The sequence below is a fragment of the Mustelus asterias genome, chromosome 17 (genome assembly GCF_964213995.1).
Source record: "Mustelus asterias chromosome 17, sMusAst1.hap1.1, whole genome shotgun sequence".
Classification (NCBI taxonomy): Eukaryota; Metazoa; Chordata; class Chondrichthyes; order Carcharhiniformes; family Triakidae; genus Mustelus; species Mustelus asterias.
In genome coordinates, this window is record NC_135817.1 from 62,708,730 (window position 1) to 62,735,201 (window position 26,472).

Genomic DNA, 26,472 nt, shown 5'->3' on the forward strand with positions numbered 1-26,472 from the left:
GTGCTCGCTGTCTTGAGGCAAATCAGAGTGGATAAATCCCCAGGACCGGACAGGGTATTCCCACGGACCTTGAGGGAAGCTAGTGTTGAACTTGCAGGGGCCCTGGCAGACATATTTAAAATGTCAGTATTCACGGGGGAGGAGCCGGATGATTGGAGGGTGGCTCATGTTGTTCCGTTGTTTAAAAAAGGTTCCAAAAGAAATCTGGGAAATTATCAGCCAGTAAGTTTGACGTCGGTGGTGGGCAAGTTATTGGAAGGTGTGATAAGGGATAGGATCTACAAATATTTGGATAGACAGGGACTTATTAGGGAGAGTCAACATGGCTTTGTGCGTGGTAGGTCATGTTTGACCAATCTGAGAGTTTTTCGAGGAGGTTACCAGGAAAGTGGATGAAGGGAAGGCGGTGGATGTTGTCTACCTGGATTTCAGCAAGGCCTTTGACAAAGTCCCTCATGGGAGGTTAGTTAGGAAGGTTCAGTCGCTAGGTATACATGGGGAGGTAGTAAATTGGATTAGACACTGGCTCAATGGAAGAAGCCAGAGAGTGGTTGTGGAGGATTGCTTCTGAGTGGAGGCCTGTGACTAGTGGTGTGCCGCAGGGATCGGTGTTGGGTCCATTGTTGTTTGTCATCTATACCAATGATCTGGATGATAATGTGGTAAATTGGATCAGCAAGTTTGCTGATGATACAAAGATTGGAGGTGTAGTGGACAGTGAGGAAGGTTTTCAAAGCTTGCAGAGGGATTTGGATCAACTAGAAAAATGGGCTGAAAAATGGCAAATGGAATTTAACGCAGACAAGTGTGAGATATTGCACTTTGGAAGGACAAACCAAAGAAGAACATACAGGGTAAATGGTAGGACTCTGAAGAGTGCAGTTGAACAGAGGGATCTGGGAATACAGGTACAGAATTCCCTAAAAGTGACGTCACAGGTGGATAGGGTCGTAAAGAGTGCCTTTGGTACATTGGCCTTTATAAATCGGAGTATCGAGTATAAAAGTTGGAGTGTTATGGTAAGGTTATATAAGGCATTGGTGAGGCCGAATTTGGAGTATTGTGTACAGTTTTGGTCACCTAGTTACAGGAAGGATGTAAATAAGATTGAAAGAGTGCAGAGAAGGTTCACAAGGATGTTGCCGGGACTTGAGAAGCTGAGTTACAGAGAGAGATTGAATAGGTTGGGACTTTGTTCCCTGGAGCGTAGAAGATTGAGGGGAGATTTGATAGAGGTGTATAAGATTTTGATGGGTATAGATAGTGAATGCAAGCAGGCTCTTTCCGCTGAGGCTAGGGGAGAAAAAAACCAGAGGGCATGGGTTAAGGGTGAAAGGAGAAAAGTTTAAAGGGAATATTAGGGGGGGCTTCTTCATGCAGAGAGTGGTGGGAGTGTGGAATGAGCTGCCGGATAAAGTGGTAAATGCGGGGTCACTTTTAACATTTAAGAAAAACTTGGACGGGTTCATGGATGAGAGGGGTGTGGAGGGATATGGTCCAAGTGCAGGTCAGTGGGACTAGGCATAAAATGGTTCAGCACAGACAAGAAGGGCCAAAAGGCCTGTTTCTGAGCTGTAATTTTCTATGGTTCTATGCTAACCACCATGTTGTTAGGATCCTGGACCAGAATCGCAAGGTATATTGTGAAGCCAGACCAGACCTCCAACTTTTTTGTTATTTTGATATAAATATGAAGATGTTTCACTCCAGGAGTAATTCCACTGACAAATTTGGGATTTTTATAGTAAAACAGACTTTATTAAATAACACAGTTTAAATCTAACTCTAACAAAATGAAACAACTTAGCTTTTAACAGATGAACCATAGATTAATCCACAGACTGCAATTAATAGGATTGGCAACAACGACACCTCCATGATTATCTTCAACAGTGGTGTCCTGCAAGGCTGTGTCCTCAGCCCCCTTCTATACACTTGTATACCAATGACTGTGTGGCCAAATTCCCCTCCAATTCGATTTTCAAGTTTGCTCATGACACCACCGTAGTGGGTCAGATCTCAGATCATGATGAGACCGGGTACAATCTGGTGAATTGGCGCTATGACAATTTTTTCCTCAGTCAGTAAAACGAAGAAGATAGTCATCGGCTTCAGGAAGCTCCGTGGAGGACATGCCCCTATCTACATCAAAGATGGGGAAAGTGTAAATGGTGGGGAGCTTCAAGTTTCTAGTGTCCAGATCACCAACTACTGGTCCTGGTCCTCCACGCTGATGTATAGTTAAGAAAGCATACCAACTCCTCTACTTTCTCAGGAGGCGAAGGAAATTTGGCATGTCTGCTACGACTCTCGCCAACATTTACGGATGCACCATGGTTGTATCACAGCTTGGTATGGCTCCTGTTCTAACTGAGACCACAAGAAGCTATAAAAGGTTGTGAACGTAGCCCAGTCCATCATGCAAATCAGCCTCCCGTCTATTGACTTCATCTACACTTCCTTACGCTCGGAAAAGTAGCCAGCACAATCAAGGATCCCATAGACACCCTGGTCATACTCTCTTCCGCCTTCTTCCATTGGGAAAAAGATGCAAAAGTCTGAGGTCACGTATCAACCGACTCGAGAACAGCTTCTTTCCTGCTGCCATCAGACTTTTGAATGGACCTACCTTATATTAAATTGATCTTTGTCTACACTCTAGCTATGACTGTAACACTACATTTTGCAACCTCTCCTTTCCTCCTCTATGAACGGTATGCTCTGTCTGTACAGCACACAAGAAAAATACTTTTCACTGTATCACAATACATGTGACAATAATGAATGAAATCATAGATTTTAAAAAAAATTAAAGGAAACAACTTTAATGTATAACTTATCACTGTTTCAGTTCTTGTTAACCCTTAATGTCAGTTCCTTTCTTTAGGATTTTATAAAGGACAAACTTACATCGACAATACAAATGTATTTGTTAACAAAAAACACCTCTAATGACGTAACAAGAGCTCTAAGATAGTATTTTTAATTGCATTGTCTGATTTCAAGAAGAAATTAGATAAAGCTCTTGGGGCTAAAGGTATCAAAGGATATGGAGAGAAGGGGGGAATCAGGATATTGAATTAGATGATCAGCCATGATCAAAATGAATGGTGGCACAGGCTTGAAGGGCCAAATTTCCTACTCCTGCTCCTAGTTTCTATGTATAATGATGCTGCACAGCACTCAAAACCATGACTTACTGATACAAGCCTCCACAAAAACCAACAGGCAAAACCTCATCTTTCTGTCCAAACCTCAACTCAAACCCCCTCAGGATTTAGTTGCCATTTCAAACTATCTTTACACCTCAGTCCCAATATCCGTTGATCTGGCTGATACTTACAACTCCCCACACAGTTGGTCCCTCTGGTTAGAGCTTAGGTCCACGATTCAGGTTGACTGCAAAAGGCTCCTTTAAGGTATTCCTTAAAACCTACCTCTTTGACCAAGCTTTTGGTCATCTTACCTAATCCCTACGTGGCTTGATATTTTCTAATGCTCCTGTGAAGCACCTTGGGATGATTCACTGCATGACATAGGTACAAGTATTCTGTTTCACTTTGTTTGCAAAGTTTACTTGTACTGCTATGCAATTTCTTGATCATGCACATATGACATAATGGCAAAAGGCCCTCTTTATCCAAACCTGTCTTGTTAGAGTGATAGGTTGACACTTCGAGAAGATGAGGTTGCAAGCAGTTTCTACCAATATTCTTTGAAAACTGAAAGACGCCAGCCCAGTATTACTTTGTAAAGTGACTGAGAAAAAGCAATCTGATCAATGCTGAAGAAATTCTGAAGTGATAAGATGACATAGACGACAGTAACTGACTCATTCACTTTGTCCAGAACAATAGCACCAAAGGACATGGTCTGCACTTAATTGAGTTGGGAAATTGACAAGAGGGTGAACAAGATTTCACTTAAGTGGTAAATATATAGAGCAGGTTTCCTAGGATGTGGGTTGCAACCGAAACCGAACCGAAATCCGTTCAAATTGTAATTGGATAAACCTCTGACAGGAAATAGGCTTGGATATGCAGTGAACGAGTAGTTTGAAAGTGTATGTGGGAGGGACAGGTGATTTTTGACCTATGATTCCCAAAGCACTCTGCTACTGGAAATTTCCCTTGCCTCATGTCTGGGCCTGTTGTAAACTAATTGATGGAGTTGCTGACGAATCATAGCAGTCAAACTTTATTATTTTATCTCATGTTTGTGAAGATGTTGAGGGCAAACATGATGGATCTTGATTTAAAAAAAAATATATAGTAATTTCTGTGCCTGGAGAGAATTTTGAAAGGCAGTTTGAGGCACTATTCTCACCTCATGTTACTTATGGAACAAAATGTACTATCTGCCTGATTTAGAATTCCGTGTCTAGTTTTGACCCCCCTCATGATGATGTAGAAGCTATGGAAAAAATTCAGAGGAGAGTCACTGGATTGTTGTGTAATTTTAAAAACTATTTGTAATTGGGTGGGAACCTGGCAATAAAATCATTTGTTAGATTAAAACTGAGCATGCTGAAATGTATCGCTAATAAATGTGTCGAAATGTGGAAAAGTCTTCCAACGTTTTCCAAGTATGAGCTGAACTTAATCCAGCTTTTGCAGAATATTAGTAATGCTAAAGGAAAAACAGGATTTAAGAAGTCCTGAATAAGGCAGCTTAACCTTGAACGAGAGTAGGTCATCTTCCAATAATCAATGCAACTGTTCTGTGGTGTGGTTGTTTTCAAGACTTATCAGTGAAAATGCAGTAGGTGATAGTCGGAGCAGTAATTGGCATGTTACACTATTTCTGTTACACCATTTCCAATGCGTGAGTATCGAGTGTGTATTTCAGTACTGGTTTCTCATAAAATTATATATTTTGTCAAAAATGGAACATCTTCATGCAACTTTCATGACTATTGTTAGTTAACATATGCAGTTCTTTTTAAACAGGTAGAAAATATTCTTTATTTGAAATTGCACAGCTGTAATGCTTAATTAATGAACCAGTGGAGCACAACTAATCCTGGGTTCGTTTCCTGCCTCGGGTCACTGTCTGTGTGAAGTTTGCACATTCTTCTGTGTCTGCATGGGTTTCCTCTGGGTGCTTCAGTCCCACTTACCTGATGAAGGAGCAGCGCTCCAAAAGCTAGTAGCTTTTGTTACCAAATAAACCTGTTGGACTTTAACCTGGTGTTGTGAGACTTCTTACTGTGTTTACCCCAGTCCAACGCCGGCAACTCCACATCATGGCTTCAGTTTCCTCCCACACTCGAAAGATGTGCGGGTTAGGCTGATTGGCCATGCTAAATTGTGTCTTAGTTTCAGGGGGACTAGCAAGGTAAATACGTGGGGTTACGGGGATAGGTCCTGGGTGGAATTGTTATTGGTGCAAGCTTGATGGGCCGAATGGCCTCTTTCTGGACTGTAAGGATTCTATTGATTCTAATCGTGCCTAGCAGTGACAACAGTTCAAAAGTATATGGTGACATCTGCAAAATTTATTCTAAGAGTATATCTTGCACTAGGTCCAAACTCTCAGTTTGTGGGGATCACTTACATTATACCATGAGTGAGAGAGTTAGAATGCACACTCGCACAATGCCTTTAATATTTAGTAATTTGTAAGCTGTCCTTTAGCTATGAATACCTTATTTCTGAACACTTATGGCATCATTTGAAATTCCGAGTGTACCAGTAGGCCCTGTGCAACCATCAACTCATAACTTACTTATTGGGGGGCGATTCTCCCCAAAAAATTCTAAGTGTTGAATTTGTGGGAAAATGAGTAATTCACGCTGGTTTTTTCAGTGGGAGTTCACACTAGAAACCCCTACACTCTGTGCATTGCAGAGGTCACCAGCGTGAATATCATTAGATTTCAGAAGACGGGACCTATTCATGCCCGGGAGGCTGAAACCAGTGGGCTCTGTGCATGCACAGTGGCCCCGCACACTCGATCGCCCGATTGCTGGCCAGCTCGGGAATCCCTGCAGTACCGCCGCCGCCCCCCCTGGTACATTTGCGGGCCGCCCCCCCTTCCGCCCCGATCTCTGGCCTCCCTCTGGCAGCAGGCTGCATCCCCTTGACGCTGCTTCATGCCTGATGGGCAGTGCCAAGGTGCCCCCTGGGCATGGGCACTTTGCCCCTTGGGCAGTGCTGGGGGCACAGGCTGGCACTGCCAGGGTGCCCATGCCTGGCCCATCCAACTCCCTGCGAGGCCCAATTGCCCCCACTTCATTCTAGCAGGGTCAGGCTGTTAGCTCCCGGAAAGTGGGGAGCTACTGTAATCCCCGCTGGAGTGAAACACTCTGGCGGAGTGGGAGATGCTAGTGGGCCCGGAGAATTCAGTCTACTATTAAATGCTAGCCCCGCCTCCCAGCTGATTTCCAGCACCGCACAGATGCCGCCAGAAATCCAGGCCTGGGAGACATACACACGGAACTCCGCGAATTGGCCGATGTGCAATTCTCCTGGCCTGCAGCGCTAAAAAATTAGTGCAATGGGATTGGAGAATCGCGACCATAATTTATTGTATTATTTTTTGTTGCTATGTAAATTGTGCAAAATGTTTGAAGTCTTCTGAAAAATTCATTTGAAACATTTAAATCCAGTTATGATTTGGATCTTATAAACCCCAACATTGTTTTGCCTTTCTGACCAGACACAGCAAATCATTAAGAAGGCTAATAGAATGTTATCATTTATTGCAAGGGGAATTGAATACAAAAGCAGCTTCAGTTGTACAAGACACTCATGAGACCGCATATTGGAATACTGTGTACAGCGCTGATCACCTTATTTAAACCTGGATGCAAATAAGTTAGAAACAGTTCAGAAAAAGATTTGTCAGACTAATACCTGGAATGGGCGGGTTGTCATATGCGAAAAGGTTGTGCAGGCTAGGCTTGTATCTGCTGGAGTTTAGAAGAGTAAGAGGCGACTTTGTTGAAACATAAATCCTGAGGAGTCTTGACAAGGTAGATGTGGAGAAGATTTTCTTCTTGTCAGAGAAACAAGAACTAGGAGTCACTGCTTAAAACAGAAATTAGGTTAAAAAACAATTTCACCCTTGAGTGTTGAGAATCTTTGGAATTATCTTCCTTAAAAGGTGGTGGAAGCGGAGTCTTTGAATATTTTAAAGGCCGAGGTGGATAGATTTCTTGGTAAGCAAGGGGATGATTGGTCATTGGGGTAGGCGGAGTGCAGATTTGATACTATCAGATATCACCTTACCGAATGGCAAAGTAGGCTCAAGGGGCTGAATGGCCTACTCCTCGTTCAAATATTCGTGTTTCAATTTTGGTTGTAATTTATGTGCCGTACTAAGGATTTATTTTAACTTTTAATCATTAACACATAACAACAGTAAGGGTCCCAACTCCGAGCCCTGTGGAACACCACTTGAAACAACTTTACATTGGCAAGGGCTTCTATCGAATTGCTCTTTGTTTCCTGTTATTAAGTCAACTTTTGATCCAGTTTGCCGCATTACTCTATATCCCATGGGCTTTTACTTTTTTGACCAATCTTCCATGTGGGACCTTGTCAGATGCCTTGCTAAAATCTATGCACACAATGTCCACTGCAATTCCATTATCAATGCTTCTTGTCACTTCCTCAAAGAATTCAATCAAATTTGTTAGGCAAGACCTTCCTTTAACAAATCCATGCTGACCATCCCTGACTAGTCTGTGCCTTTCTATGTGACAGTTAATTCTATCTTTCAGGATTGATTCTACTAATTTGCCCGCCACTGATGTAAGACTAACTCATCTATTATTGTTTTGGCATTTCCTTCAATCTCCTTTTAAACAATGGAACTATATTTGCGTTTCTCCAGTCCTCTGGTACCTCTATACCTAGTGATGATTGGAAAATCATCCTCAGAGTATCTGCTATCTCCTCCCTCTAACCTCCTTCAGCAGCCCCGGAAATAATCCATCTGGCCCTGGTGATTTATCAACTTTCAAGGATTCCAACGCTTCGAGTACTTCCTCTCTATGATTATCGTGTCCAACATCTGTGTTCCTCCTGGGCTACAACATCTGCCTCATCCCTTTTGTTGGTAAATACTGAGATAGTATATTCATTTTAAACCTTTCCCACAGCCTCTGCATCTACACACAAGTTCCCTTCTTCATCTTTGATAGGCCCCACTTTCTGCAGTGCTTAGTTTTTTTTTGTTGATCTTTCCCTGTATTCCTCGGTGTGGGGGGGGGGGGATCGGTCTAGATTTGGCAGTACCAATTGAGTGGGGGGTTTGGTGGATGCTATAATTAACATTTGCATTAAGACTACCAAACTGCCTCAAATTTCAGGTATCAGTCTTGGCTCAGTGGTAACATCCCTTGAGTGAAAATTTAAAAAAAATCTTTCTGTACCTCCCCCCAACCTATCTTTGCAGCAGCCGCCAGACTTGTAATTCTTTCGTTGCCCATTAATCCTCTTTGCATCTCTCACTGTTCCCCTCCCCCCCCCAGACTTTCTGTAGCTGTACTGTGGTTGGTAGCAGACCCTATTGTCATCACCTTACTGTTGAACCATCCCATTTCCTCTTTACCTCTCAAAATCCTTCCTCATCCAAGCTCTTCATATCCTTTCTAATTTAGATACCATGACTTGAGGACCAGTCCTTCACTTGTTTTATCCATGTTTATATTTTTTCTCCTCTCTCTATATGTAAAGTACTTTTGGAATACTATCTCTAAAGAGTGCTTTTTACATAGAAGTAATTTTTGCTTTTAAAGATATAATTGATGCCTTGAGCATTTGGTAGCCTTTTACTATTGCCTTTGCTTTAGACTTTTCGTCTTGTTTCCTAGCATCAGCAGAGAAAGAGGTCATCAAAAACATGTATACCAAGCTACTAGATGCATATGGTCTTTTGGGAGTTTTGAGGTTGAATCTTGGTAAGTAGTGAAGTAACTTTTGTGTATGGAATTTTAAAATTTCAACTATCTTTATTATTAAGGCATTCTTTAACAAATATTAAAATTGAGTAAAAATATTTTTCATCCATTATTTGTAGCACCTTCTGTGTCTTTTTTTAAAAATTAAAACTTGCATGAGCTTTGCTGCTGTTCATTAATGTGTGATTGTCCTTAATCTGAGGATTGGTACTATAGTAGTCACATGCTCAGTTAAGAGTTTTATTTTACTGTCAGTATTTAACGACAATGTTCTGCAATTAAATTCCCTATTAACGGTGGAGAAAATGTTCTTGGGGCTGTCTGAAACTAAATTGAATGATTCACAGTATAGTCATGTCCAAAAAAAACATTATAAACCATTCCAATCTTTTTTTGCATTCAGATTCTCCTTATCTCCTCTGCTGAAATGATTGGCATCTTACTGTGATGTGATGTGCTTCCATAGGCATCAAGCTAAATATCTTATTAAAGTGGCCATTTGTGAGTTTAGATGCTGACAGAATGTTTGACATTGAGTTATCACTGCAAGGATCAATCCTAATTTCCTAATTAATTAAAGCATAAGTCACTAATTAGCAATAGCGAACATTGGCCAATGCCTTTTCTTTTATTCCCTCATGGGATGTGGGCTTTAGCATTTGTTGCCGATTTCTAATTGCTCTCGAGATGCTGCGTTCTTGACTACACCAGTCTGTTTCGGTGTCAGAATGGTTTGCTAGGCCATGTCAGAGGACAGTTAAGAATTAAAAGCAAAATACTGCAGATGCTGGAATATGAAACAAAAAGCTCTGACAAAGGGGCATCTTGACTCCACGTTGGCTCTATTCTGTCCCCACAGATGCTGTTAGACCTGCTGAGATTTTCCAGCAGTTAAGAATTGCTGTGCTGTGGATCTGGAGTTGCATGTACAGGATAGGAGCTTTCTTTCCCTAGAGGACAGATGAGTTTTTATGACAATTGATAACTTCGCTAGCTTCAATTTCAGATTTTATTAATTGAGTTTAAACTCTTCCAGCTCCCACGGTGGGATCTGAACCTGTGTCTGCAGATTATTAGCCTGGGCCTCTGGATTACTGGCCCACTGACATAACCACTATGCCACAGTCTTCCCCCTCACCGCATAGGAGCTAAGGTCAATCATAGCATCTCCACAGATTGTTGATATTGTTGTAAGCACTACACAGCTTTCATAATCTGTCTGACTCGGCTACCAGTGTCATGCCAGTTGAGTCACCAGATGAGGCCAGACCTTTTTTTAAATTATGTTTTCAGAAGAAAATGATTCCCTTTGCCAATGCTCTGTCATTTTAACAAATTATGCAGCTGAAGGATGAATGAATTATTCAGCACTCGACTGACTGTCATGTTTGTTCGTCGTGGCCAAGCTGATTCAAGATTCTTTTAGCAAATGGATATTGCAATGTCTTGTTTTTGAAGTATCTTGCATACATTTAAAATTTTTCGTTAAACCGTCACATTTTAAATATCACACTGGAGCTTATTCACAGCTTTCAGTGTTATGTATTGTAAAGTATTGCTCTTGAGTAACATTTGAATCATACAGCGGGGAAGGAGGCTTTGCTGCCCATTGTGTCCATTCCAAATCTTTGCAAGAGCTATTTAATTAGTTTCACTGCCTTGATATTGTCCGCTAGTCTTGCAAACTTTACTCTTCAGGGTTATCCAATTCCTCTTTGAAAGTTACTATTTAATCATCTTCCACCACTCTTTAAGGATCTAGAATGCACTGCCTAAGTCTATCTTTTCACTGAATTTATTTAACTTTTCTCAAAAAGATCATGGTTAAATAAATTTACAAAATGCACAGGAGTTTGGAATGGTGGTCCAGATTTTGTATAATTGAGCTCAATATTCAAAGGACAGTTTTGCTTGTATCTATAAGTCCGCTCCAGATCTATCCTCAATCTTTTCAAATTAGACCACTAATTATTTAACCAGTATGGACAGAATACTGATGCAATTGAACAGCAAGAAACAATCAGAACTCATGAATGTTCAAGTACACAGTATTATCAGTGAGTATTCCTGGGCTTGGTACAGCGCAACAGAATAAAGCTCCTTCTGTCTGCCACAACAGTTCACTTTAATCTCCATCTCGAGTATCAGCCTCAATTTATACATTTTTCCATAATGCCACATCTGAATGAGATGATCAAATAACCTTGAATTTTAAGGCATTTTTTTAATGATGTTGGCTCATTACCACGGGATTAAGATTTTCAAAATTTATTTCAAATGGAACCCTCATTACAGTAGACAAGGAAACCTCCCATCGCATGCTTGAGGACCAAATTAACCTACAACTGGGCCTATGGTCCAACACTCAGGGCGAAGTTTGAAACCAGATCTTAAAACTGAAATGCAAATGTCTGACTAATTACACTCATTATCCTCAACAAAGTTTTAGGGTGCAACTAATTATTTTCATCTTCCAACATGAGTGCATGTTTCTCCTTGCAGGTGACAACATGTTGCATTACCTTGTGCTAGTAACTGGCTGTATGTCAGTGGGAAAGATACAAGATTCTGAAATCTTCAGAGTCACCTGTACTGAATTTATTTCTCTTCAAAATGAGCCTTCAGATGAGGAACGTGTCTCTGATGTGCGGAAGGTGTTGAGTTCTGGGAGCTTCTATTTTGCTTGGTCTTCCAGTGGCGTCAGTCTAGACTTGAGCCTGAATGCCCATCGTAGAATGCAAGAGCATACAACAGATAACCGTTTTTTTTGGTGAGTTGAAGGTTGTGTAAATGTCTAGAATTGAAGCCGTATAGCATTAAGTTAAAGATTGATGTATAATTTTGGATTCGATGGGGCAAATTTTACCGTTCCACCCGCCACAGGAATCTGAGCGGGCAAGGAGTGGACCAGGGAACGGTCTATTGACCTCGGGCAGGATTTTATGGTTTCGGGCAGAGCATGGCCGTAAAATCCCGCCCAATGTTTTTTATTTTAAATAGAAATCACACAACACTTTGTATGTCACAGTAGACTAATATTAATGTGAATGTTACTTTTCCAAATTCAGTTGTCAGCTGTATTAAACCTATAATTTTCAGGGCTCATGATTCCAATGGGAATTTTCCAGTGATGTGAATCTTAAATCTTCTGACTAGAAATCTGTGAAACTAATTTATTTCCTCTAACCAAGGTGCATCCTATTAGTTTTCTAGTGTTTTAAAATAGCTTTTTGGAATTTGGTGTTATGTTTTGACATAGAAACATCACAGCTGACAAACATTTCTTGTTCTTAACCTGTGTGCCCTATAGGAACCAGTCATTACACTTGCACCTGAAGCATTATGATGTGAATTGCGATGAATGGACACTGAGACTCATGTGTGGAGGAGTGGAGATCAGGACTATCTATGCTGCGCACAAACAAGCAAAAGCTTGCTTGATTTCACGCCTCAGTTGTGAAAGAGCAGGGACTAGATTCAATGTGCGAGGAACAAATGATGATGGCCAAGTAGCTAACTTCGTTGAAACGGAGCAGGTACAATATTTTTTGAGTTAATCCAATCTTTTAGCTATCCTTATTTGGTGTTGATTGTCACTATTAACCCATATAATACACAGCAATCAAACTATAGCAAATATTTTAATCTAATTTGTTTTGATTTTGGAGATAAGAGAATCATTTTCTAACCTCTCTGCACCTGGCACAGATTGGCCAATCCCAGAAAATAGCATGCGGGGCTAAAGGCGGTCCTATGCCCGGCACCAAAAATTTTGCAATCGTCCTGGTCCCTTTCTAATGGCACAAACTAGATTGCGGCCACAAAGGACACTGGTCCCATTAGCTTATTTAAAGTAGCATCTAAATATACATAGCATGCTCGACCCTAGATCCTCCCAGCTCCTGGGATCTTCTGACCTTCGGGCGTGGCGTGAGAATGGCAAGAATCACTACTCCATTAGCGGAGAATAGGCGCGATGGCCACACCACGGGGCTTGGAGGTCATTGAAGTCCCTGGCTGATCGGGGCATAACTGGGCAGTGACCATCAGGCAGTGCCCGCCTGGCACACCAGCAGTGACCACCACCCAACAAGTGACTGATTGTGGTCTGGAGTGTGCCTGACGGACCTGTGCAGATTGCTCCAGTACACTCACTGTTATAACATAGTGTTTTGGGGGGAATATTCCGCCCATAATCTCCAAATTTATCTGCTGAGTGAAAACCTTACAACTAAACAACTCCATGATCAGCAACTGACAGATCTGGGCACGTTGGAGATCAAATCAACTGCCCAAGCCTAACCAACAATGGGTTCCCATGAAAATCAGTCCTCACGCCAGTGCTCTCAACATATGTACCAATGACCTCCCTCCAGAAAGTCATGACTCTTCCACTTTTGCTGGTGACTTGGCTTTGGGTTTTCAGATTGACAACTTCAGGGTATTGGGTAAACACACACGAAGGATCCATGTTTTCTGGAAACCTACTTCAGAAAATGGAGGCTTCGACATAACACTGCCAAGATTGTTGTTTCAGGCTTCCACCTGAACAACTTGAAGAACTTCATGTTCAGTTCTGTGGGCAGCCACTCGCCCACGATCCAAGCCAAAATATCTTGGCATCATTCTTTGGTCGTACATTTAATTTGATTTATTATTGTCACGTGTATTAGTATACAGTGAAAAGTATTGTTTCTTGCATGCTATACAGACAAAGCATACCATTCATAGAGAAGGAGAGGAGAGAGTGCCGAATGTAGTGTTACAGTCATAGTTAGCGTGTAGAGAAAGATCAGCTTAATGCAAGGTAGGTCCATTCAAAAGTCTGACGGCAGCAGGGAAGAAGCTGTTTTTGAGTCGGTTGGTACGTGACCTCAGACTTTTGTCTCCTTTTCCTGATGGAAGAAGGTGGAAGAGAGAATGTCCATGGTGCATGAGGTCCTTAATTATGCTGGCTTCTTTTCCAAGGCAGCGGGAAGTGTAGACAGAGTCAATGGATGAGAGGCTGGTTTACATGATGTACAGGGCTTCATTCACGAAGCTTTGTAGTTTGTTTGACCTATCAGTGACCACTCCAGAACAGGAGAACAAGGTTAAGATTGAATCTTGTATGGAAACTGGTGGGTAATACCCGGAGAAGCAGAGCCAACAAGAACTGCTTCACTCATCGCAGTTTGCCTAAAAGCAGAGTACTGCTGTTCAACCTGTTTCAGGAACCACCACATTAACATGGTAGTATCTACTTCCAGGAACCCATAAGGATTATTTCTGGAACCCTGAGACCAACAGAGCTCAAATCACTTCCTGTGCTAGTTTATATTGAACCTCTTGATGTCCCCAGGGAAAACATGCTTTTAAAAGAACATCATTGACTGACTGCTAACAAAACACTCCCATTGACACAGACCCTCAAAGCAAAAACCCCACACTTGTCTGAAATCCTATAGTTCACACTCCACACCCTACAAACTGATGACTGACACACCTACTGGTTGATACAAACATCACTAACGCAACCTGGTAACTGAGCTGGGAAGTGAAGTTTTTGGTTTCAACCTTCCATGGAAAATCTGGACAACCCTAAACCACTTGAAGGCAGCCAGAGAAGATGTGACCACTTGCCCCAGAAAAGTAAAAAGTAAAGTTTATTTATTAGTCACAAATAGGCTTACATTAACACTGAAAATCCCCTAGTCACCACACTCCAGTGCCTGTTCGGGTACAATGAGGGAGGATTTAGCATGGCCAATGCTTCTAATCAGTATCCTTTGGACTGTGGGAGGAAACCGGAGCACCCGGAGGTAATCCACGTAGACATGGGGAGAACGTGCAGACTCCGCACAGACAGTGACCCAAGCCGGGAATGGAACCCTGGCGCTGTGAGGCAGCAGTGTTAACCACTGTTCCACTGTGCCGCCCATAAAGTAGAACATGAAGAGCAACTTGAATTGTGAGTGTGGTCATCAAAGTCAAGCCCATTGCCCATGTTCTGAGCTTCTGCCCTGAGAGATCCATTCCTGATGGCATCACAACTATTTACACTGTCAGCTGGAGTTGTTAAACTTGACATTAAGTTAAAACTGCTTCCCCAACCATATGAATTAAAACAAACCCAAATGCTGTACTTTCCACATTTTCCTCATCAAGATTTAGAATTCTTAAAATATAGAAAGAGAAATCAAAGTAATCTGATTTATAAAAAGGACTAGATATCTAAAGTTGAGAGCAGAAGAAAAGAAAGATTGACATTTATGTAGCACTTTTCATGACCACTGGATGTCTCTAAGCACTTTACAGTGAATGAAATACTTTTTGAACTGCAGTCACTGTTGTAGGAATTGTTGTAATGTCAAAAAATTGAGATCGAAAATGACCACGTCCTGTTATGACTTTAGTGCTGTTCTCTTTCATTACCATTGAAGTTAATGTTGTAGTATGTTTCCTTCCTGGTGCTAGCATTGTCTGAATGGAACTCGTGAGCTTATTAAATTTCCCCGTCGTTTATTTCCTCCTGCTTTTTCCTTGCATTGCAAATAGACTAAGGCCAGAATATTGCACTGGCTGTGCAAGTGTGTGATGGACATGAACGATTGTGAACTCAAGTGCAAAAACGTCAGAAAGGTGTCTTAATGTCATCACACCACCTTAACGCTATTTTGGATGGTGGTTGCGCACAGAAGTCTGAACTGCGCACCTGACAGTTAAAGGGCCAATTACATCCATTTAAAGAGTGACTGATAGTGATTTTTGAGTGATCCATGTCCTTTTATTACGCGCGACACACAGGTCAGGCGGCCTTTACGTATTTTCATTCGTTCTAAATCCAGGGTGAAAGACCCACAGGATGTTGTTACAGTGAGGAATTAGGAGTTTTGTTGAGTTGTTTGGTGTTGGTCTAGACGCTTCTGGCATTATTTTGGTGAACTCTGAGGCTTTCTGTAGAAAGGCCCCCTTCTATCTTGAGCAACATGGTGGTTGTGCACTCTGCTGGATGGACCTCAGAAGAAGAGGAGAGGGTCGGAAGGGAGAGGTGGCCGGTTGCCTGCAGGCACCATTCCAGAGTAGACCCTGTGGACTGAGAGGTGCAGCCAGAAAGGGTGGAGGGCTAGCAGGAATTGCAAGGCAGAAGGGGCCAGAGAAAATGGCATTACCCAGCAGGTAAAGTGTACAGGAAGTGATTATACAGTCTCAACATGTCAGGTTCAGTGCCAAAGAAGGCTCTGCCTCTCCATGGACACACTTATCTCCTATATGAAAGATTATTGGGCCAGAAATTGCTCCCAACTTTATACCTGACCACCTTGTGCCAGTGGCTCTGAAGGTGACAGTAGCCCTGAACTTTTATGTCTCTGGTTCTTTCCAGGGGTCAGTGGGAGATCTACTTGGGTGTCTTGCAATCCACCGCCAAAGATGCAGCAAGTTGGTCACAGTTCTGAAGGGTCAGCACCTTAATTCATTTCAGGACTGATGAAGCCGGCCAGGCTGAGTGAGCCAAAGGTTTTCCTGCAATTTCAGGTTCCCTATGAATTCAGAGAGCCATTAACTGCATGCATGTGCCTATAAAAGCATAGAGAGAGAGAGAGGGGGGGGGGGGGCTGCGGGGGGAGTTGAGGGGAATGAGAAGTGATCATATTGAAATGCATTGTGGAGTTGACCAAGGTCAATCATTAGGTTACAATTTCGAAATTTTTTTGAGGGTTGCAAACCTTTGAAATTCTCTATCCCAGAGGTTTGTGAGTGTCAGCTGATGAGTGTATATTGAAAACTGAGGTTGACAGAGTTTGATACTAAAGGAATTGAGAGATATGGGGATAGGGTGGGAAAGTGGAGTTAATGTACAAGATCTTGATAATGGAGCAGGTTTGAAAGGCCAGATATTCCACTCCTCATCTTTCTGATGTTCTTGACTCTTGATCCGCTCACCATAATGTTCTCTTTCTTACTCCCTCATTTGTTTATTTGGCTTCCCCTTAAATATGTCAATGCTGTTTGTCTCAAACACTCTGCGAGATAGCGAGTATCATATTTTCAACACTCTGGCTAAAGAAGTTGCTCTTGATTTTTTTCATTGAAGTTATTAATGCCTGTATCTTGTTAAAGATCCCTAGTTTTCGATTCCCCAGAAGTGGAAACATCTCTATACCTACACTATCAAGCCCCTTCATAATTTTGAGGATTTCTCTCGGGGTCCCCACACTGCCTTCTCTTTTCTAGAGAAAAGAACCTAGCTTGCTAGGCCTTTACTGATGGTTAAAACGTTTTCATTTTGATATCATCCATATGAATTCTTTTGCACTTTCCCGTACATTCCTGTATCAAGAGATCAGGGATTCCAGCCTCTGTAAGACTTTGCTGAGGAAATGTGTCTTGTGGAGCTATCAGAACAGACTATTGAGGATATTAAGGAATTTCCTCATCTCCAGTTTCTTTCATTTTTCCTGGCATACAAATAGCAACAAGCCCCTAATGCCAAGATATTAGAGAAAGAAACACATTTCGCCATAATGCATGGACATTTCTACCTAAAAGCATTAAATTTAAATTTGTTTATGCTTTGTTCTTGTTGTTTGCTAATTAACAATAAGAACAAAGCATAGTTGGGCGTTGGTGTGCTTAAATTATTGTCTACCTCAGCAAGTAATAGAGTATTTTCATTTTTTTAACAGGTAATATTCTTGGATGATTGCGTGTCCTCCTTTATCCAGATCCGAGGTTCTGTCCCATTGTTCTGGGAACAGCCAGGTCTTCAGGTTGGTCTTTTAAAGTGATGCTATATTTTTGATTTGTAGTGTGTATAATTTTATCATTTGTAACATTAAGCCATGGAATATTTTCCTCTAGAATAAGGTTTTTAAAGTTTGGTTATCTGCTTCTATTATACTGACACTTGCCTCTACAGAGATGGATAGCAGGCATATTTGTAAGAAAATGTTGACTGTTCTTAAAATATTAAATTGTGATCCACAATTGCAACATTTAACTTAATGAAGGACTGTTAAAGCTTATCGCAATTGAGGTCGGCAGTGTCGAGCAAACTTGATTGCTTGATATCTGGATTTCAAAGCAAGTAAACTTTTTATTTTAATGTCAGCCTCCTTGTGCATTCACTTGGTGTAAGAAAGTGCTTAACTTAGTTAACGAGCAAAAGAAATGTATTGAATTCTCTTTGGTTGAAGTAAGGTAGAAAAAAAAACATGTTTTTCCACATGGTTTAGTTGTTGGCTTCTATACGTTTCAGTTCAACCATTTTTAAAATTCTCTTTGTGGCTACAGGTTGGATCCCATCGTGTGCGAATGTCAAGAGGCTTTGAAGCCAATGCTCCTGCCTTTGACCGGTATGGAGGCTACTTTTAGCAATGATTGCTATTTTTATTGGCTGTAGTGAATGACTTGCCTTGATGCAAAAACAAATGCTTACATTAAAGGCTTGTATTGAATTATCTCTCATCTCTAATTAGTTTTGAATTTTTACAGACATTATAGAACACTGAAAAAGTTATATGGGAAGCAAACAATAATCAATTTGCTCGGAGTGAAAGAAGGAGAGCACATGCTCAGTAAGGCATTCCAGGTAAGCGAATATATATATGGCTGTGATGCGAGTGTCACTGACAAGGCCGGAACATGTTGTTTATCCCTAATTGCCCTTGAGAAGCTGGTTGTGAACTGCTGCAGGTACACCCACTGTGCTGTTTGAAAGGTAGTTCCAGCTTTCCAACTCGGCGGCAGTGAAGGCGACAGTGTTATAGTTCTAAGTGAGGATATCTTGCGACTTAGAGGGGAACTTGTAGGTGGTGGTGGTCTCAAATGTCTTCTGTCCATGACTTTCTAGGTGGTAAATATCATGGGTTTGGAAATTTCTGTTGAAAGATCTTTAGCGAGCTGCTGTTGTTCATTTTGTAGATGGTGCTCACTGCTGCCACTGTGCAATGATGGTGGAGGGAGTGAATGTTCAAATGTTGAAACAGATACTGATCAAGCTGCTTTGTCCTGGATAGTGTTGAGCTTCTTGAATACTTTTGAAACTCATTCATCCAGCCAAATGGGTCGTATTCCATCTCGCTCCTTTACATTTCTTTCGATTTTCCATTGAGGGCACTCAGATGAGCATGCAACTAGGCTCGCCCATGATACCCCAGACATTGCAATAACCTGATGTTCATAGTCTAGGCCCAGGTAGGACAGGTGGGTATGTGGAAAAGAGTGCTTTGTGGATGGGAAGAAGCTCCAAAGGAGGAAGGAGATCTTATTCTTGGTTTTGGCTGGATCTTAATAACAACTCCAAGGATGAGCAAAATGTGGTCAAACATGCTCTTGATGTTTAGTTCCTTTAGGATTGTGATTTTCTGGTGTTGTCTGAACTGCAAAACCACAAAAATAGAATGTATTAAGCCTACTTAACCTGAGATTTATTTCTTCATGCTAGAGTCACTTGAAGGCCTGTGAGCATGCTGCTGATGTTCCCATGGTGAATTTTGATTACCACCAGCAGGTAAAGGGTGGGAAGGCAGACAGACTTGTAACTGTTCTGAAACCCAAATTGGAAAAATTTCTGGACGAATGTGGCTTCTTTTATTGTGATTCCAGTGGAGTTCAGAGGTGAGCTGATATTTCTATTCAAGTTTCTGTGGAGATTTCTGTAAGAAGATAATACTATTTTATTTGAGCATAAATATTTATTTCACAGGTGTCAGACTGGTACCATCAGAACCAACTGTCTTGATTGCCTTGACAGAACCAATAGTGTGCAGGCTTTCTTTGGGTTGGAGGTATGTTTCAAGTTGCGGTTATTTATTATTCAAATATTTTGTACTTAAGTGGAACTTCCAGCCCTCATTCCAAATCCTGTGAAGATGCAACAGAAGCAGTTTACAACTGCTACATAGAATATATACATCTGAGAGTATTTGATGGTCTTGTATTATTTTACTGCTAGATATAATAAGCAGCTACCCTAAACCTCCTGCAAAATGGAAGTCTGAACTTCATTATTTGGCAAAGTTTACTTTTTCATGTTTGAATCCATTTATTGATGGTACAAAAGCCATAATCTTGCATAAAGTGTCATTATCAGATCCATACACAACCTTAACATAACTTGGAAGTTTGTGCAGAAGTCAGTTCAGAAGCGCAAAACACTCTTCAAAAAATTAAGTTACAAAGTCTTGCACTGTGAGTTTTTTATGAATCTTAGTCATAAAATGTAATATCTTTTTTTGTGCTGTAAATGTTTATGAAGAATAGGTAAACAATTTAAGTTCTAGGGGTTGTTTTAAAACTGTTTTATACCCTATTCTTGGATGACTAAAGATAACTAAAATAGCTTTGAATGGTAAACCATTCTAGTCTTCAGTGTTTAACTATAAATTACTAATACATAGCTTAATCCTTAACAAAATTTGGATTGGGGTTAAGCCTGCCTATGTTTTCTGCACCCCAACAGATGCTTTCTAAGCAGCTAGACGTTCTGGGATTAGCTGAGAAGCAACAGATGGTCACAAGGTTTCAAGAGGTCTTCCGTTCAATGTGGTCAATGTGTGGTGACTCGATCAGTAAAATTTATGCTGGAACTGGAGCACTGGAAGGAAAAGCTAAGGTAGAGCACAGTTGCACACATCGCTGGGAAATCTGATAAAATAGTAGCATTGATTATCCAGTGGACTTTTTGTAATAGATCTGATGGGAGGGAAAACTCCAGTATGATAAAATGTTGTAGTTTAGGAAAATAGTTCACATTTGTTCTCTGTAAAACCAATGTGAAAATCTGAAACAAGTTGTGTGAATACTAACAGATTCCAATTGATGCGTATTTTGTCCATTATGTTCAATATGTAGGGTGTTTAGGGGCAATTCGAGTGGAATATTTTGTTTTCACTTGGAGAATGGTGGAGATTTGAAACTCGTGGCTGAATGGTAGTAGAGACAGAAATCCTTGTGACATTTAAAGAATACTGTAATCTACATGACTACGGCTCAAAAGCTGAAAATTGAAATTTAACTGGTTACTTACTGGCTGGCATGCCCAGAAAGGGCCAAATAACTTTCCTTATTGCTACGATTCTATGTATGTACTATTTAAAAATTAGTGCAGTGTTAAAATACTGTACATTTATCGTTAAAAGATTTATGTTAAAGCAAAACTTTGAGCTTTGCCTTTCCAAATAGGTGCTTGGAGGATGTTTTACCTGATGGGAGAGTCTAGAACTAAGGAGCATAATCTCCATTTAAGGAACCAGCCACTGGGTTGAGGAGAAATTTTCTTTATTCAGGATTAAGAAACTTTGAAATTAGATGTTACTGAGGGCTATGGATGCTTTCGTTTTGAGTGTATTCTATGTTGAGATTGATAAATTTCTGGATTACATGGGAATCAAGGGATTGGGAGGGAAAATGGATTTGAGGTTTTACCAGCTGCGATCTTATTGAATAGTTCAAGGGGCTATATGGCCTATTTTTCCTAGTATATTCTTTTGTTTTTAAGTCCCAGATACCACCCTCGTCCTTGATCGTTTTTAACTGCACTGAGTAACAAAAGCAATAACAATAAAGGTTATTCAGTAATATTGATCTACTTTTCTTTTCCTGCTTTCTCTGGGTGTTTTCCTAATGGTGAGTTCAATATCCCAAAAGCTTAATAGAAAATTGACCTATTTTAACTTAATACAGCATGCATTTATGTAGCGCATTTTTACATTTAAATATTCCACAGTGAAGCTGTGAACTGCTCTGAGATAGAGAATGCTTTGATACTGTCAATACTAGGTGTAGTGATGAATTTAAATAATGATTTCATTATTCACAATAATGTGACTACCTTTTTTTCTTATATATAGGGTGGAAAGCTTAAGGATGGAGCTCGCTCAGTGACCAGAACTATTCAGAATAATTTCTTTGACAGCTCCAAGCAAGAGGCTATTGACATTTTACTGCTTGGTAATACTTTGAACAGTGACTTGGCAGATAAAGCTCGAGCTCTCTTAACAACAAGCACATTGCATGGTAAGATAATGTTCATTTCTAAAAACGGGTATATTGAATACCAAATCACATTAGTAAGTTTGTATTACAGTCTACTTATAAATTAATGCATAAGTAAAGCCGTTGTCAAACTTGAACGTTGGTTTAAACCTTCAAAGCAGCTTTTGAAGTCACAATTTTTCATTAGAAATGTTATGTTTGACGTTTTAAGCAATATAAGAAACGGAATGAGCTGAAAAAGGGGCTTAGGAGAGCTAGGAGGGGACATGAGAAGTCCTTGGCGGGTCGGATCAAGGAAAACCCCAAGGCTTTTTACTCTGATGTGAGGAATAAAAGAATGACCAGGGTGAGGTTAGGGCCGGTCAAGGACAGTAGTGGGAACTTGTGTATGGAGTCAGTAGAGATAGGCGAGGTGATGAATGAATACTTTTCTTCAGTGTTCACCAAAAAGAGGGGCCATGTTTTTGAGGAAGAGAAGGTGTTACAGGCTAATAGGCTGGAGGAAATAGTTGTTCGGAGGGAGGATGTACTGGCAGTTTTGAATAAACTGAAGGTCGATAAGTCCCCTGGGCCTGATGAAATATATCCTAGGATTCTTTGGGAGGCAAGGGATGAGATTGCAGAGCCTTTGGCTTTGATCTTTGGGTCCTCACTGTCCACGGGGATGGTGCCAGAGGACTGGAGAGTGGCGAATGTTGTTCCTCTGTTTAAGAAAGGGAATAGAAATGACCCTGGTAATTATAGACCGGTTAGTCTTACTTCGGTGGTTGGTAAATTGATGGAAAAGGTCCTTAGGGATGGGATTTACGACCATTTAGAAAGATGCGGATTAATCCGGGATACTCAGCACGGATTCGTGAAGGGCAAGTCGTGCCTCACAAATTTGATTGAATTTTTTGAGGAGGTAACTAAGTGTGTTGATGAAGGTAGGGCAGTTGATGTCATATACATGGATTTTAGTAAGGCGCTTGATAAGGTCCCCCATGGTCGGCTTATGATGAAAGTAAGGAGGTGTGGGATAGAGGGAAAGTTGGCCGATTGGATAAGTAACTGGCTATCTGAGGGTGGTGGTGGATGGAAAATTTTCGGACTGGAGGCAGGTTGCTAGCGGAGTGCCACAGGGATCAGTGCTTGGTCCTCTGCTCTTTGTGATTTTTATTAATGACTTGGAGGAGGGGGCTGAAGGGTGGATCAGTAAATTTGCTGATGACACCAAGATTGGTGGAGTAGTGGATGAGGTGGAGGGCTGTTGTAGGCTGCAAAGAGACATAGATAGGATGCAAAGCTGGGCTGAAAAATGGCAAATGGAGTTTAACCCTGATAAATGTGAGGTGATTCATTTTGGTAGGACTAATTTAAATGTCAAAGGTAGGGTTCTGAAGACTGGAGGAACAGAGAGATCTTGGGGTCCATATCCACAGATCTCTAAAGGTTGCCACTCAAGTGGATAGAGCTGTGAAGAAGGCCTATAGTGTGTTAGCTTTTATTAACAGGGGGTTGGAGTTTAAGAGCCGTGGGGTTATGCTGCAACTGTACAGGACCTTGGTGAGACCACATTTGGAATATTGTGTGCAGTTCTGGTCACCTCACTATAAGAAGGATGTGGAAGCGCTGGAAAGAGTGCAGAGGAGATTTACCAGGATGCTGCCTGGTTTGGAGGGTAGGTCTTATGAGGAAAGGTTGAGGGAGCTAGGGCTGTTCTCTCTGGAGCGGAGGAGGCTGAGGGGAGACTTAATAGAGGTTTATAAAATGATGACGGGGATAGATAGAGTGAACGTTCAAAGACTATTTCCTCGGGTGGATGGAGCTATTACAAGGGGGCATAACTATAGGGTTCGTGGTGGGAGATATAGGAAGGATATCAGAGGTAGTTTCTTTACGCAGAGAGTGGTTGGGGTGTGGAATGGACTGCCTGCAGTGATAGTGGAGTCAGACACTTTAGGAACATTTAAGCGGTTATTGGATAGGCACATGGAGCACACCAGGATGATAGGGAGTGGGATAGCTTGATCTTGGTTTCGGATAAAGCTCGGCACAACATCGTGGGCCGAAGGGCCTGTTCTGTGCTGTACTGTTCTATGTTCTATGTAATTCGTGATGAGGTGCCCCAGATTAGTTGTTTCTGAAAGAAATTGTGACTGCAAGTACCTTTAGCTTTTGGCTGGTTTGCAGAAGAGCATCACATGAATATTTGACAGAGAGTTGAAGACAAGTTGGATGTTTACTAGTCAGGGAAAATCAAGATTTGGAAAAGATCATCTCTATACTGATTGGGGCATGGATGACTGACAAAGTCAAATTCCAGAATTTGTCAATGTTTTAGTTGCCTTTATCCGTTTATTGTAGTTCAACAAATTGAATAGGAAATGTGCCTTGCTTAGGCATTCATTTTACTACTTTTCCTGTGCATAAGCCTTTAACAAGAATCTGCACAAAACGAGTCTCCAGTGACTTTTGCGCAAATATTTTTCCTATCTTCAAATGGAAAATGTCAAGTTCCTGATCTAAGTTGGATTACCATGGAAAGGCTCTGTTTCTGTTTTTTATTCTAGTACCTAGACCAAGTGACTATTCTTCCAAATCTGAGTAGGTAAAGAAAGACTTTATATAGCCCTTTACTATATGTCTAAGAACTAACTCTAAGCATGTCACACTTGAGTCTGTGAAAATAATAGTGAAGAACCAGTTGATCTGTTTTTGGTGATGTTAGGGGAGGAATGTCAATCAGGACATCGGGGGAACTCCTTATTCATTTTGGAGTCATTGCAGTGTTGGAGTCATTGACCATCCAGACCACTGGAATATGCAGCACTTCCAAATTTCCAGTGTAAACCGAGAAAAAGATCGTTGAGAAAAGTCTATACAGTAAACTTATAGCATAATTTTGATCTGTAAAATTGATCGGTGGTCAGACAGAATCTAGCTAGGTCAAAATATTGGCCTTTGGGCAAATGAGGTACCAGTGATGAGAAAGTGATACAAACTTGAAAGCAAATCAACAGATTTGCTAGATAACAGTATTTTATACCATCTGTTCTGAAACAATTAAAGCTTTAAGCCTTTGCACTCATTTCAGTAACTTTGGATTACATGAACCTGATAAAAAATCTTCTGTGTATTCTTATACACAAGAGATGAACTCACACAAAGTCCCTTATTTGTTAGTGGCACACCGAAATGGATAGAAACTGAAGAACATGGGTCGTAGTTTGTGCATAATATTTGTATATCAAAATGATCAAGTCACCATATTCCCAGATGACCATAGGCTGCTCTCCCCTTTGAGGAGAAGAGCTGACTGGTGGTGATTTAACCGGAGGATCGCCACACTTCAGTCAAGGGCAAGGTTGAGAACGTGGGGCCTTCATGAATAGAGGCTCTCAGCCTGTAGGAGAATTGAACCTGTGCAGTTGGCGTCGCTCTGCATCACGAACCAGCCGTCCAGGGGAGTTAACTTGCAAGGTTTTGGGTGTTCCAAGAAGGCAAGGTAGTTACAGGGACATAGTTAGAGTGGGGTTTGTTTGCTGAAAGTGGTAGAGTTTCATGCACTGAAAGTGAATGTGACAGTAAAGGGAAAGAGTTAGAACAATGCTGCAGACCACCAAATCACTGAGACTAATGCAGTTCTGTGGGAGACGCTAAAATAGATCAATGTAGGTTCTTCAGTTGGAATCCTGGGATGTTTGATCTCCTTTGTATTGACTAGAAAAACCTTCATGCAAGCAGGAATTCATTGAACTTATGAGGGACATAGTATGTTAACAAATCTACAAGGAGTAATCAAATGTTGGATTTCATTTTAGAGGCAATGATAGACAAAATAGAAGAAAAGAAACATTGGTGACCATAATATACTGCCAGTCTGGGTTGACATCAAAAATAAAAAGAAGCAAATTGAAATGAAAAATTAGTTGTTCATGGAGTATAGCATCACTGGCATGGCCAACATTAATTTCCTGTTCTTAATTGCCCTGGAGTGGTGAGCTGCTTTGAACTGCTGTAATCCATCTGGTGCAGATACTCCGACAATGTTGTTAGGAAGAGAATTCCAGGATTTTGACCCAGAAACAGTGAAAGAATAGTGACATAGTTCCATAGGATATTCTCATGTGTCTGATGTTTTTGTTTTCCTAGGTGGTAGAGGTCATGAGTTTCAAAGATGCTGTCAAAGGATCCTCGTTGAGTTATTGCAGACCATCTTGTAGATGGTGCACATTGCTCCACTGTGCGCCAGTAGTGGTGGTGAGGGTGTGAATGTTTTAGATGGTGGACGGATACCAATCAAGAGGGATGCTTTGTCCTGGATGATGGTGTTGGAGTTGCAGTTACCCGGTCAAATGGGGGGAGTATTCCATTACACTCCTGACTTGTGCCTTGCAGACAGTGGATAAGCTTTGGGGAGTCAGGATAGCAGTTAGTCGCTGTGGAATCCCCAGTCTCTGACCTGTATTTGTAGGCAGAGATTGGTCTAATTAAGATTCTGGTCAGTGTTGATATTGGGGATGTAGCCATGGTAATGTCATTGAATGTAAGGGGAAAAGGTTAGCTTCTCTCTCGTTGGAGATGGCTATTGCTTGCCACTTATG

At 41.2% G+C, this 26,472-nt stretch overlaps 1 protein-coding gene across 6 annotated transcripts in view; it reads left to right on the forward strand.

Annotated features, from left to right (window-relative positions):
* Positions 1 to 26,472, forward strand: part of synj1 (synaptojanin 1) — a 114,431-nt gene that overhangs the window by 27,579 nt on the left and 60,380 nt on the right. For all 6 annotated transcript variants that reach the window (XM_078232818.1, XM_078232820.1, XM_078232822.1 and 3 more), the window contains exons 3-12: positions 8,822 to 8,908; positions 11,411 to 11,678; positions 12,219 to 12,444; positions 17,575 to 17,658; positions 18,182 to 18,243; positions 18,383 to 18,479; positions 19,335 to 19,507; positions 19,596 to 19,677; positions 20,352 to 20,504; positions 21,742 to 21,907. In XM_078232818.1, coding sequence (XP_078088944.1) covers positions 8,822 to 8,908; positions 11,411 to 11,678; positions 12,219 to 12,444; positions 17,575 to 17,658; positions 18,182 to 18,243; positions 18,383 to 18,479; positions 19,335 to 19,507; positions 19,596 to 19,677; positions 20,352 to 20,504; positions 21,742 to 21,907 — 1,398 coding nt within the window. The remainder of the gene's footprint in view (positions 1 to 8,821; positions 8,909 to 11,410; positions 11,679 to 12,218; positions 12,445 to 17,574; positions 17,659 to 18,181; positions 18,244 to 18,382; positions 18,480 to 19,334; positions 19,508 to 19,595; positions 19,678 to 20,351; positions 20,505 to 21,741; positions 21,908 to 26,472) is intronic.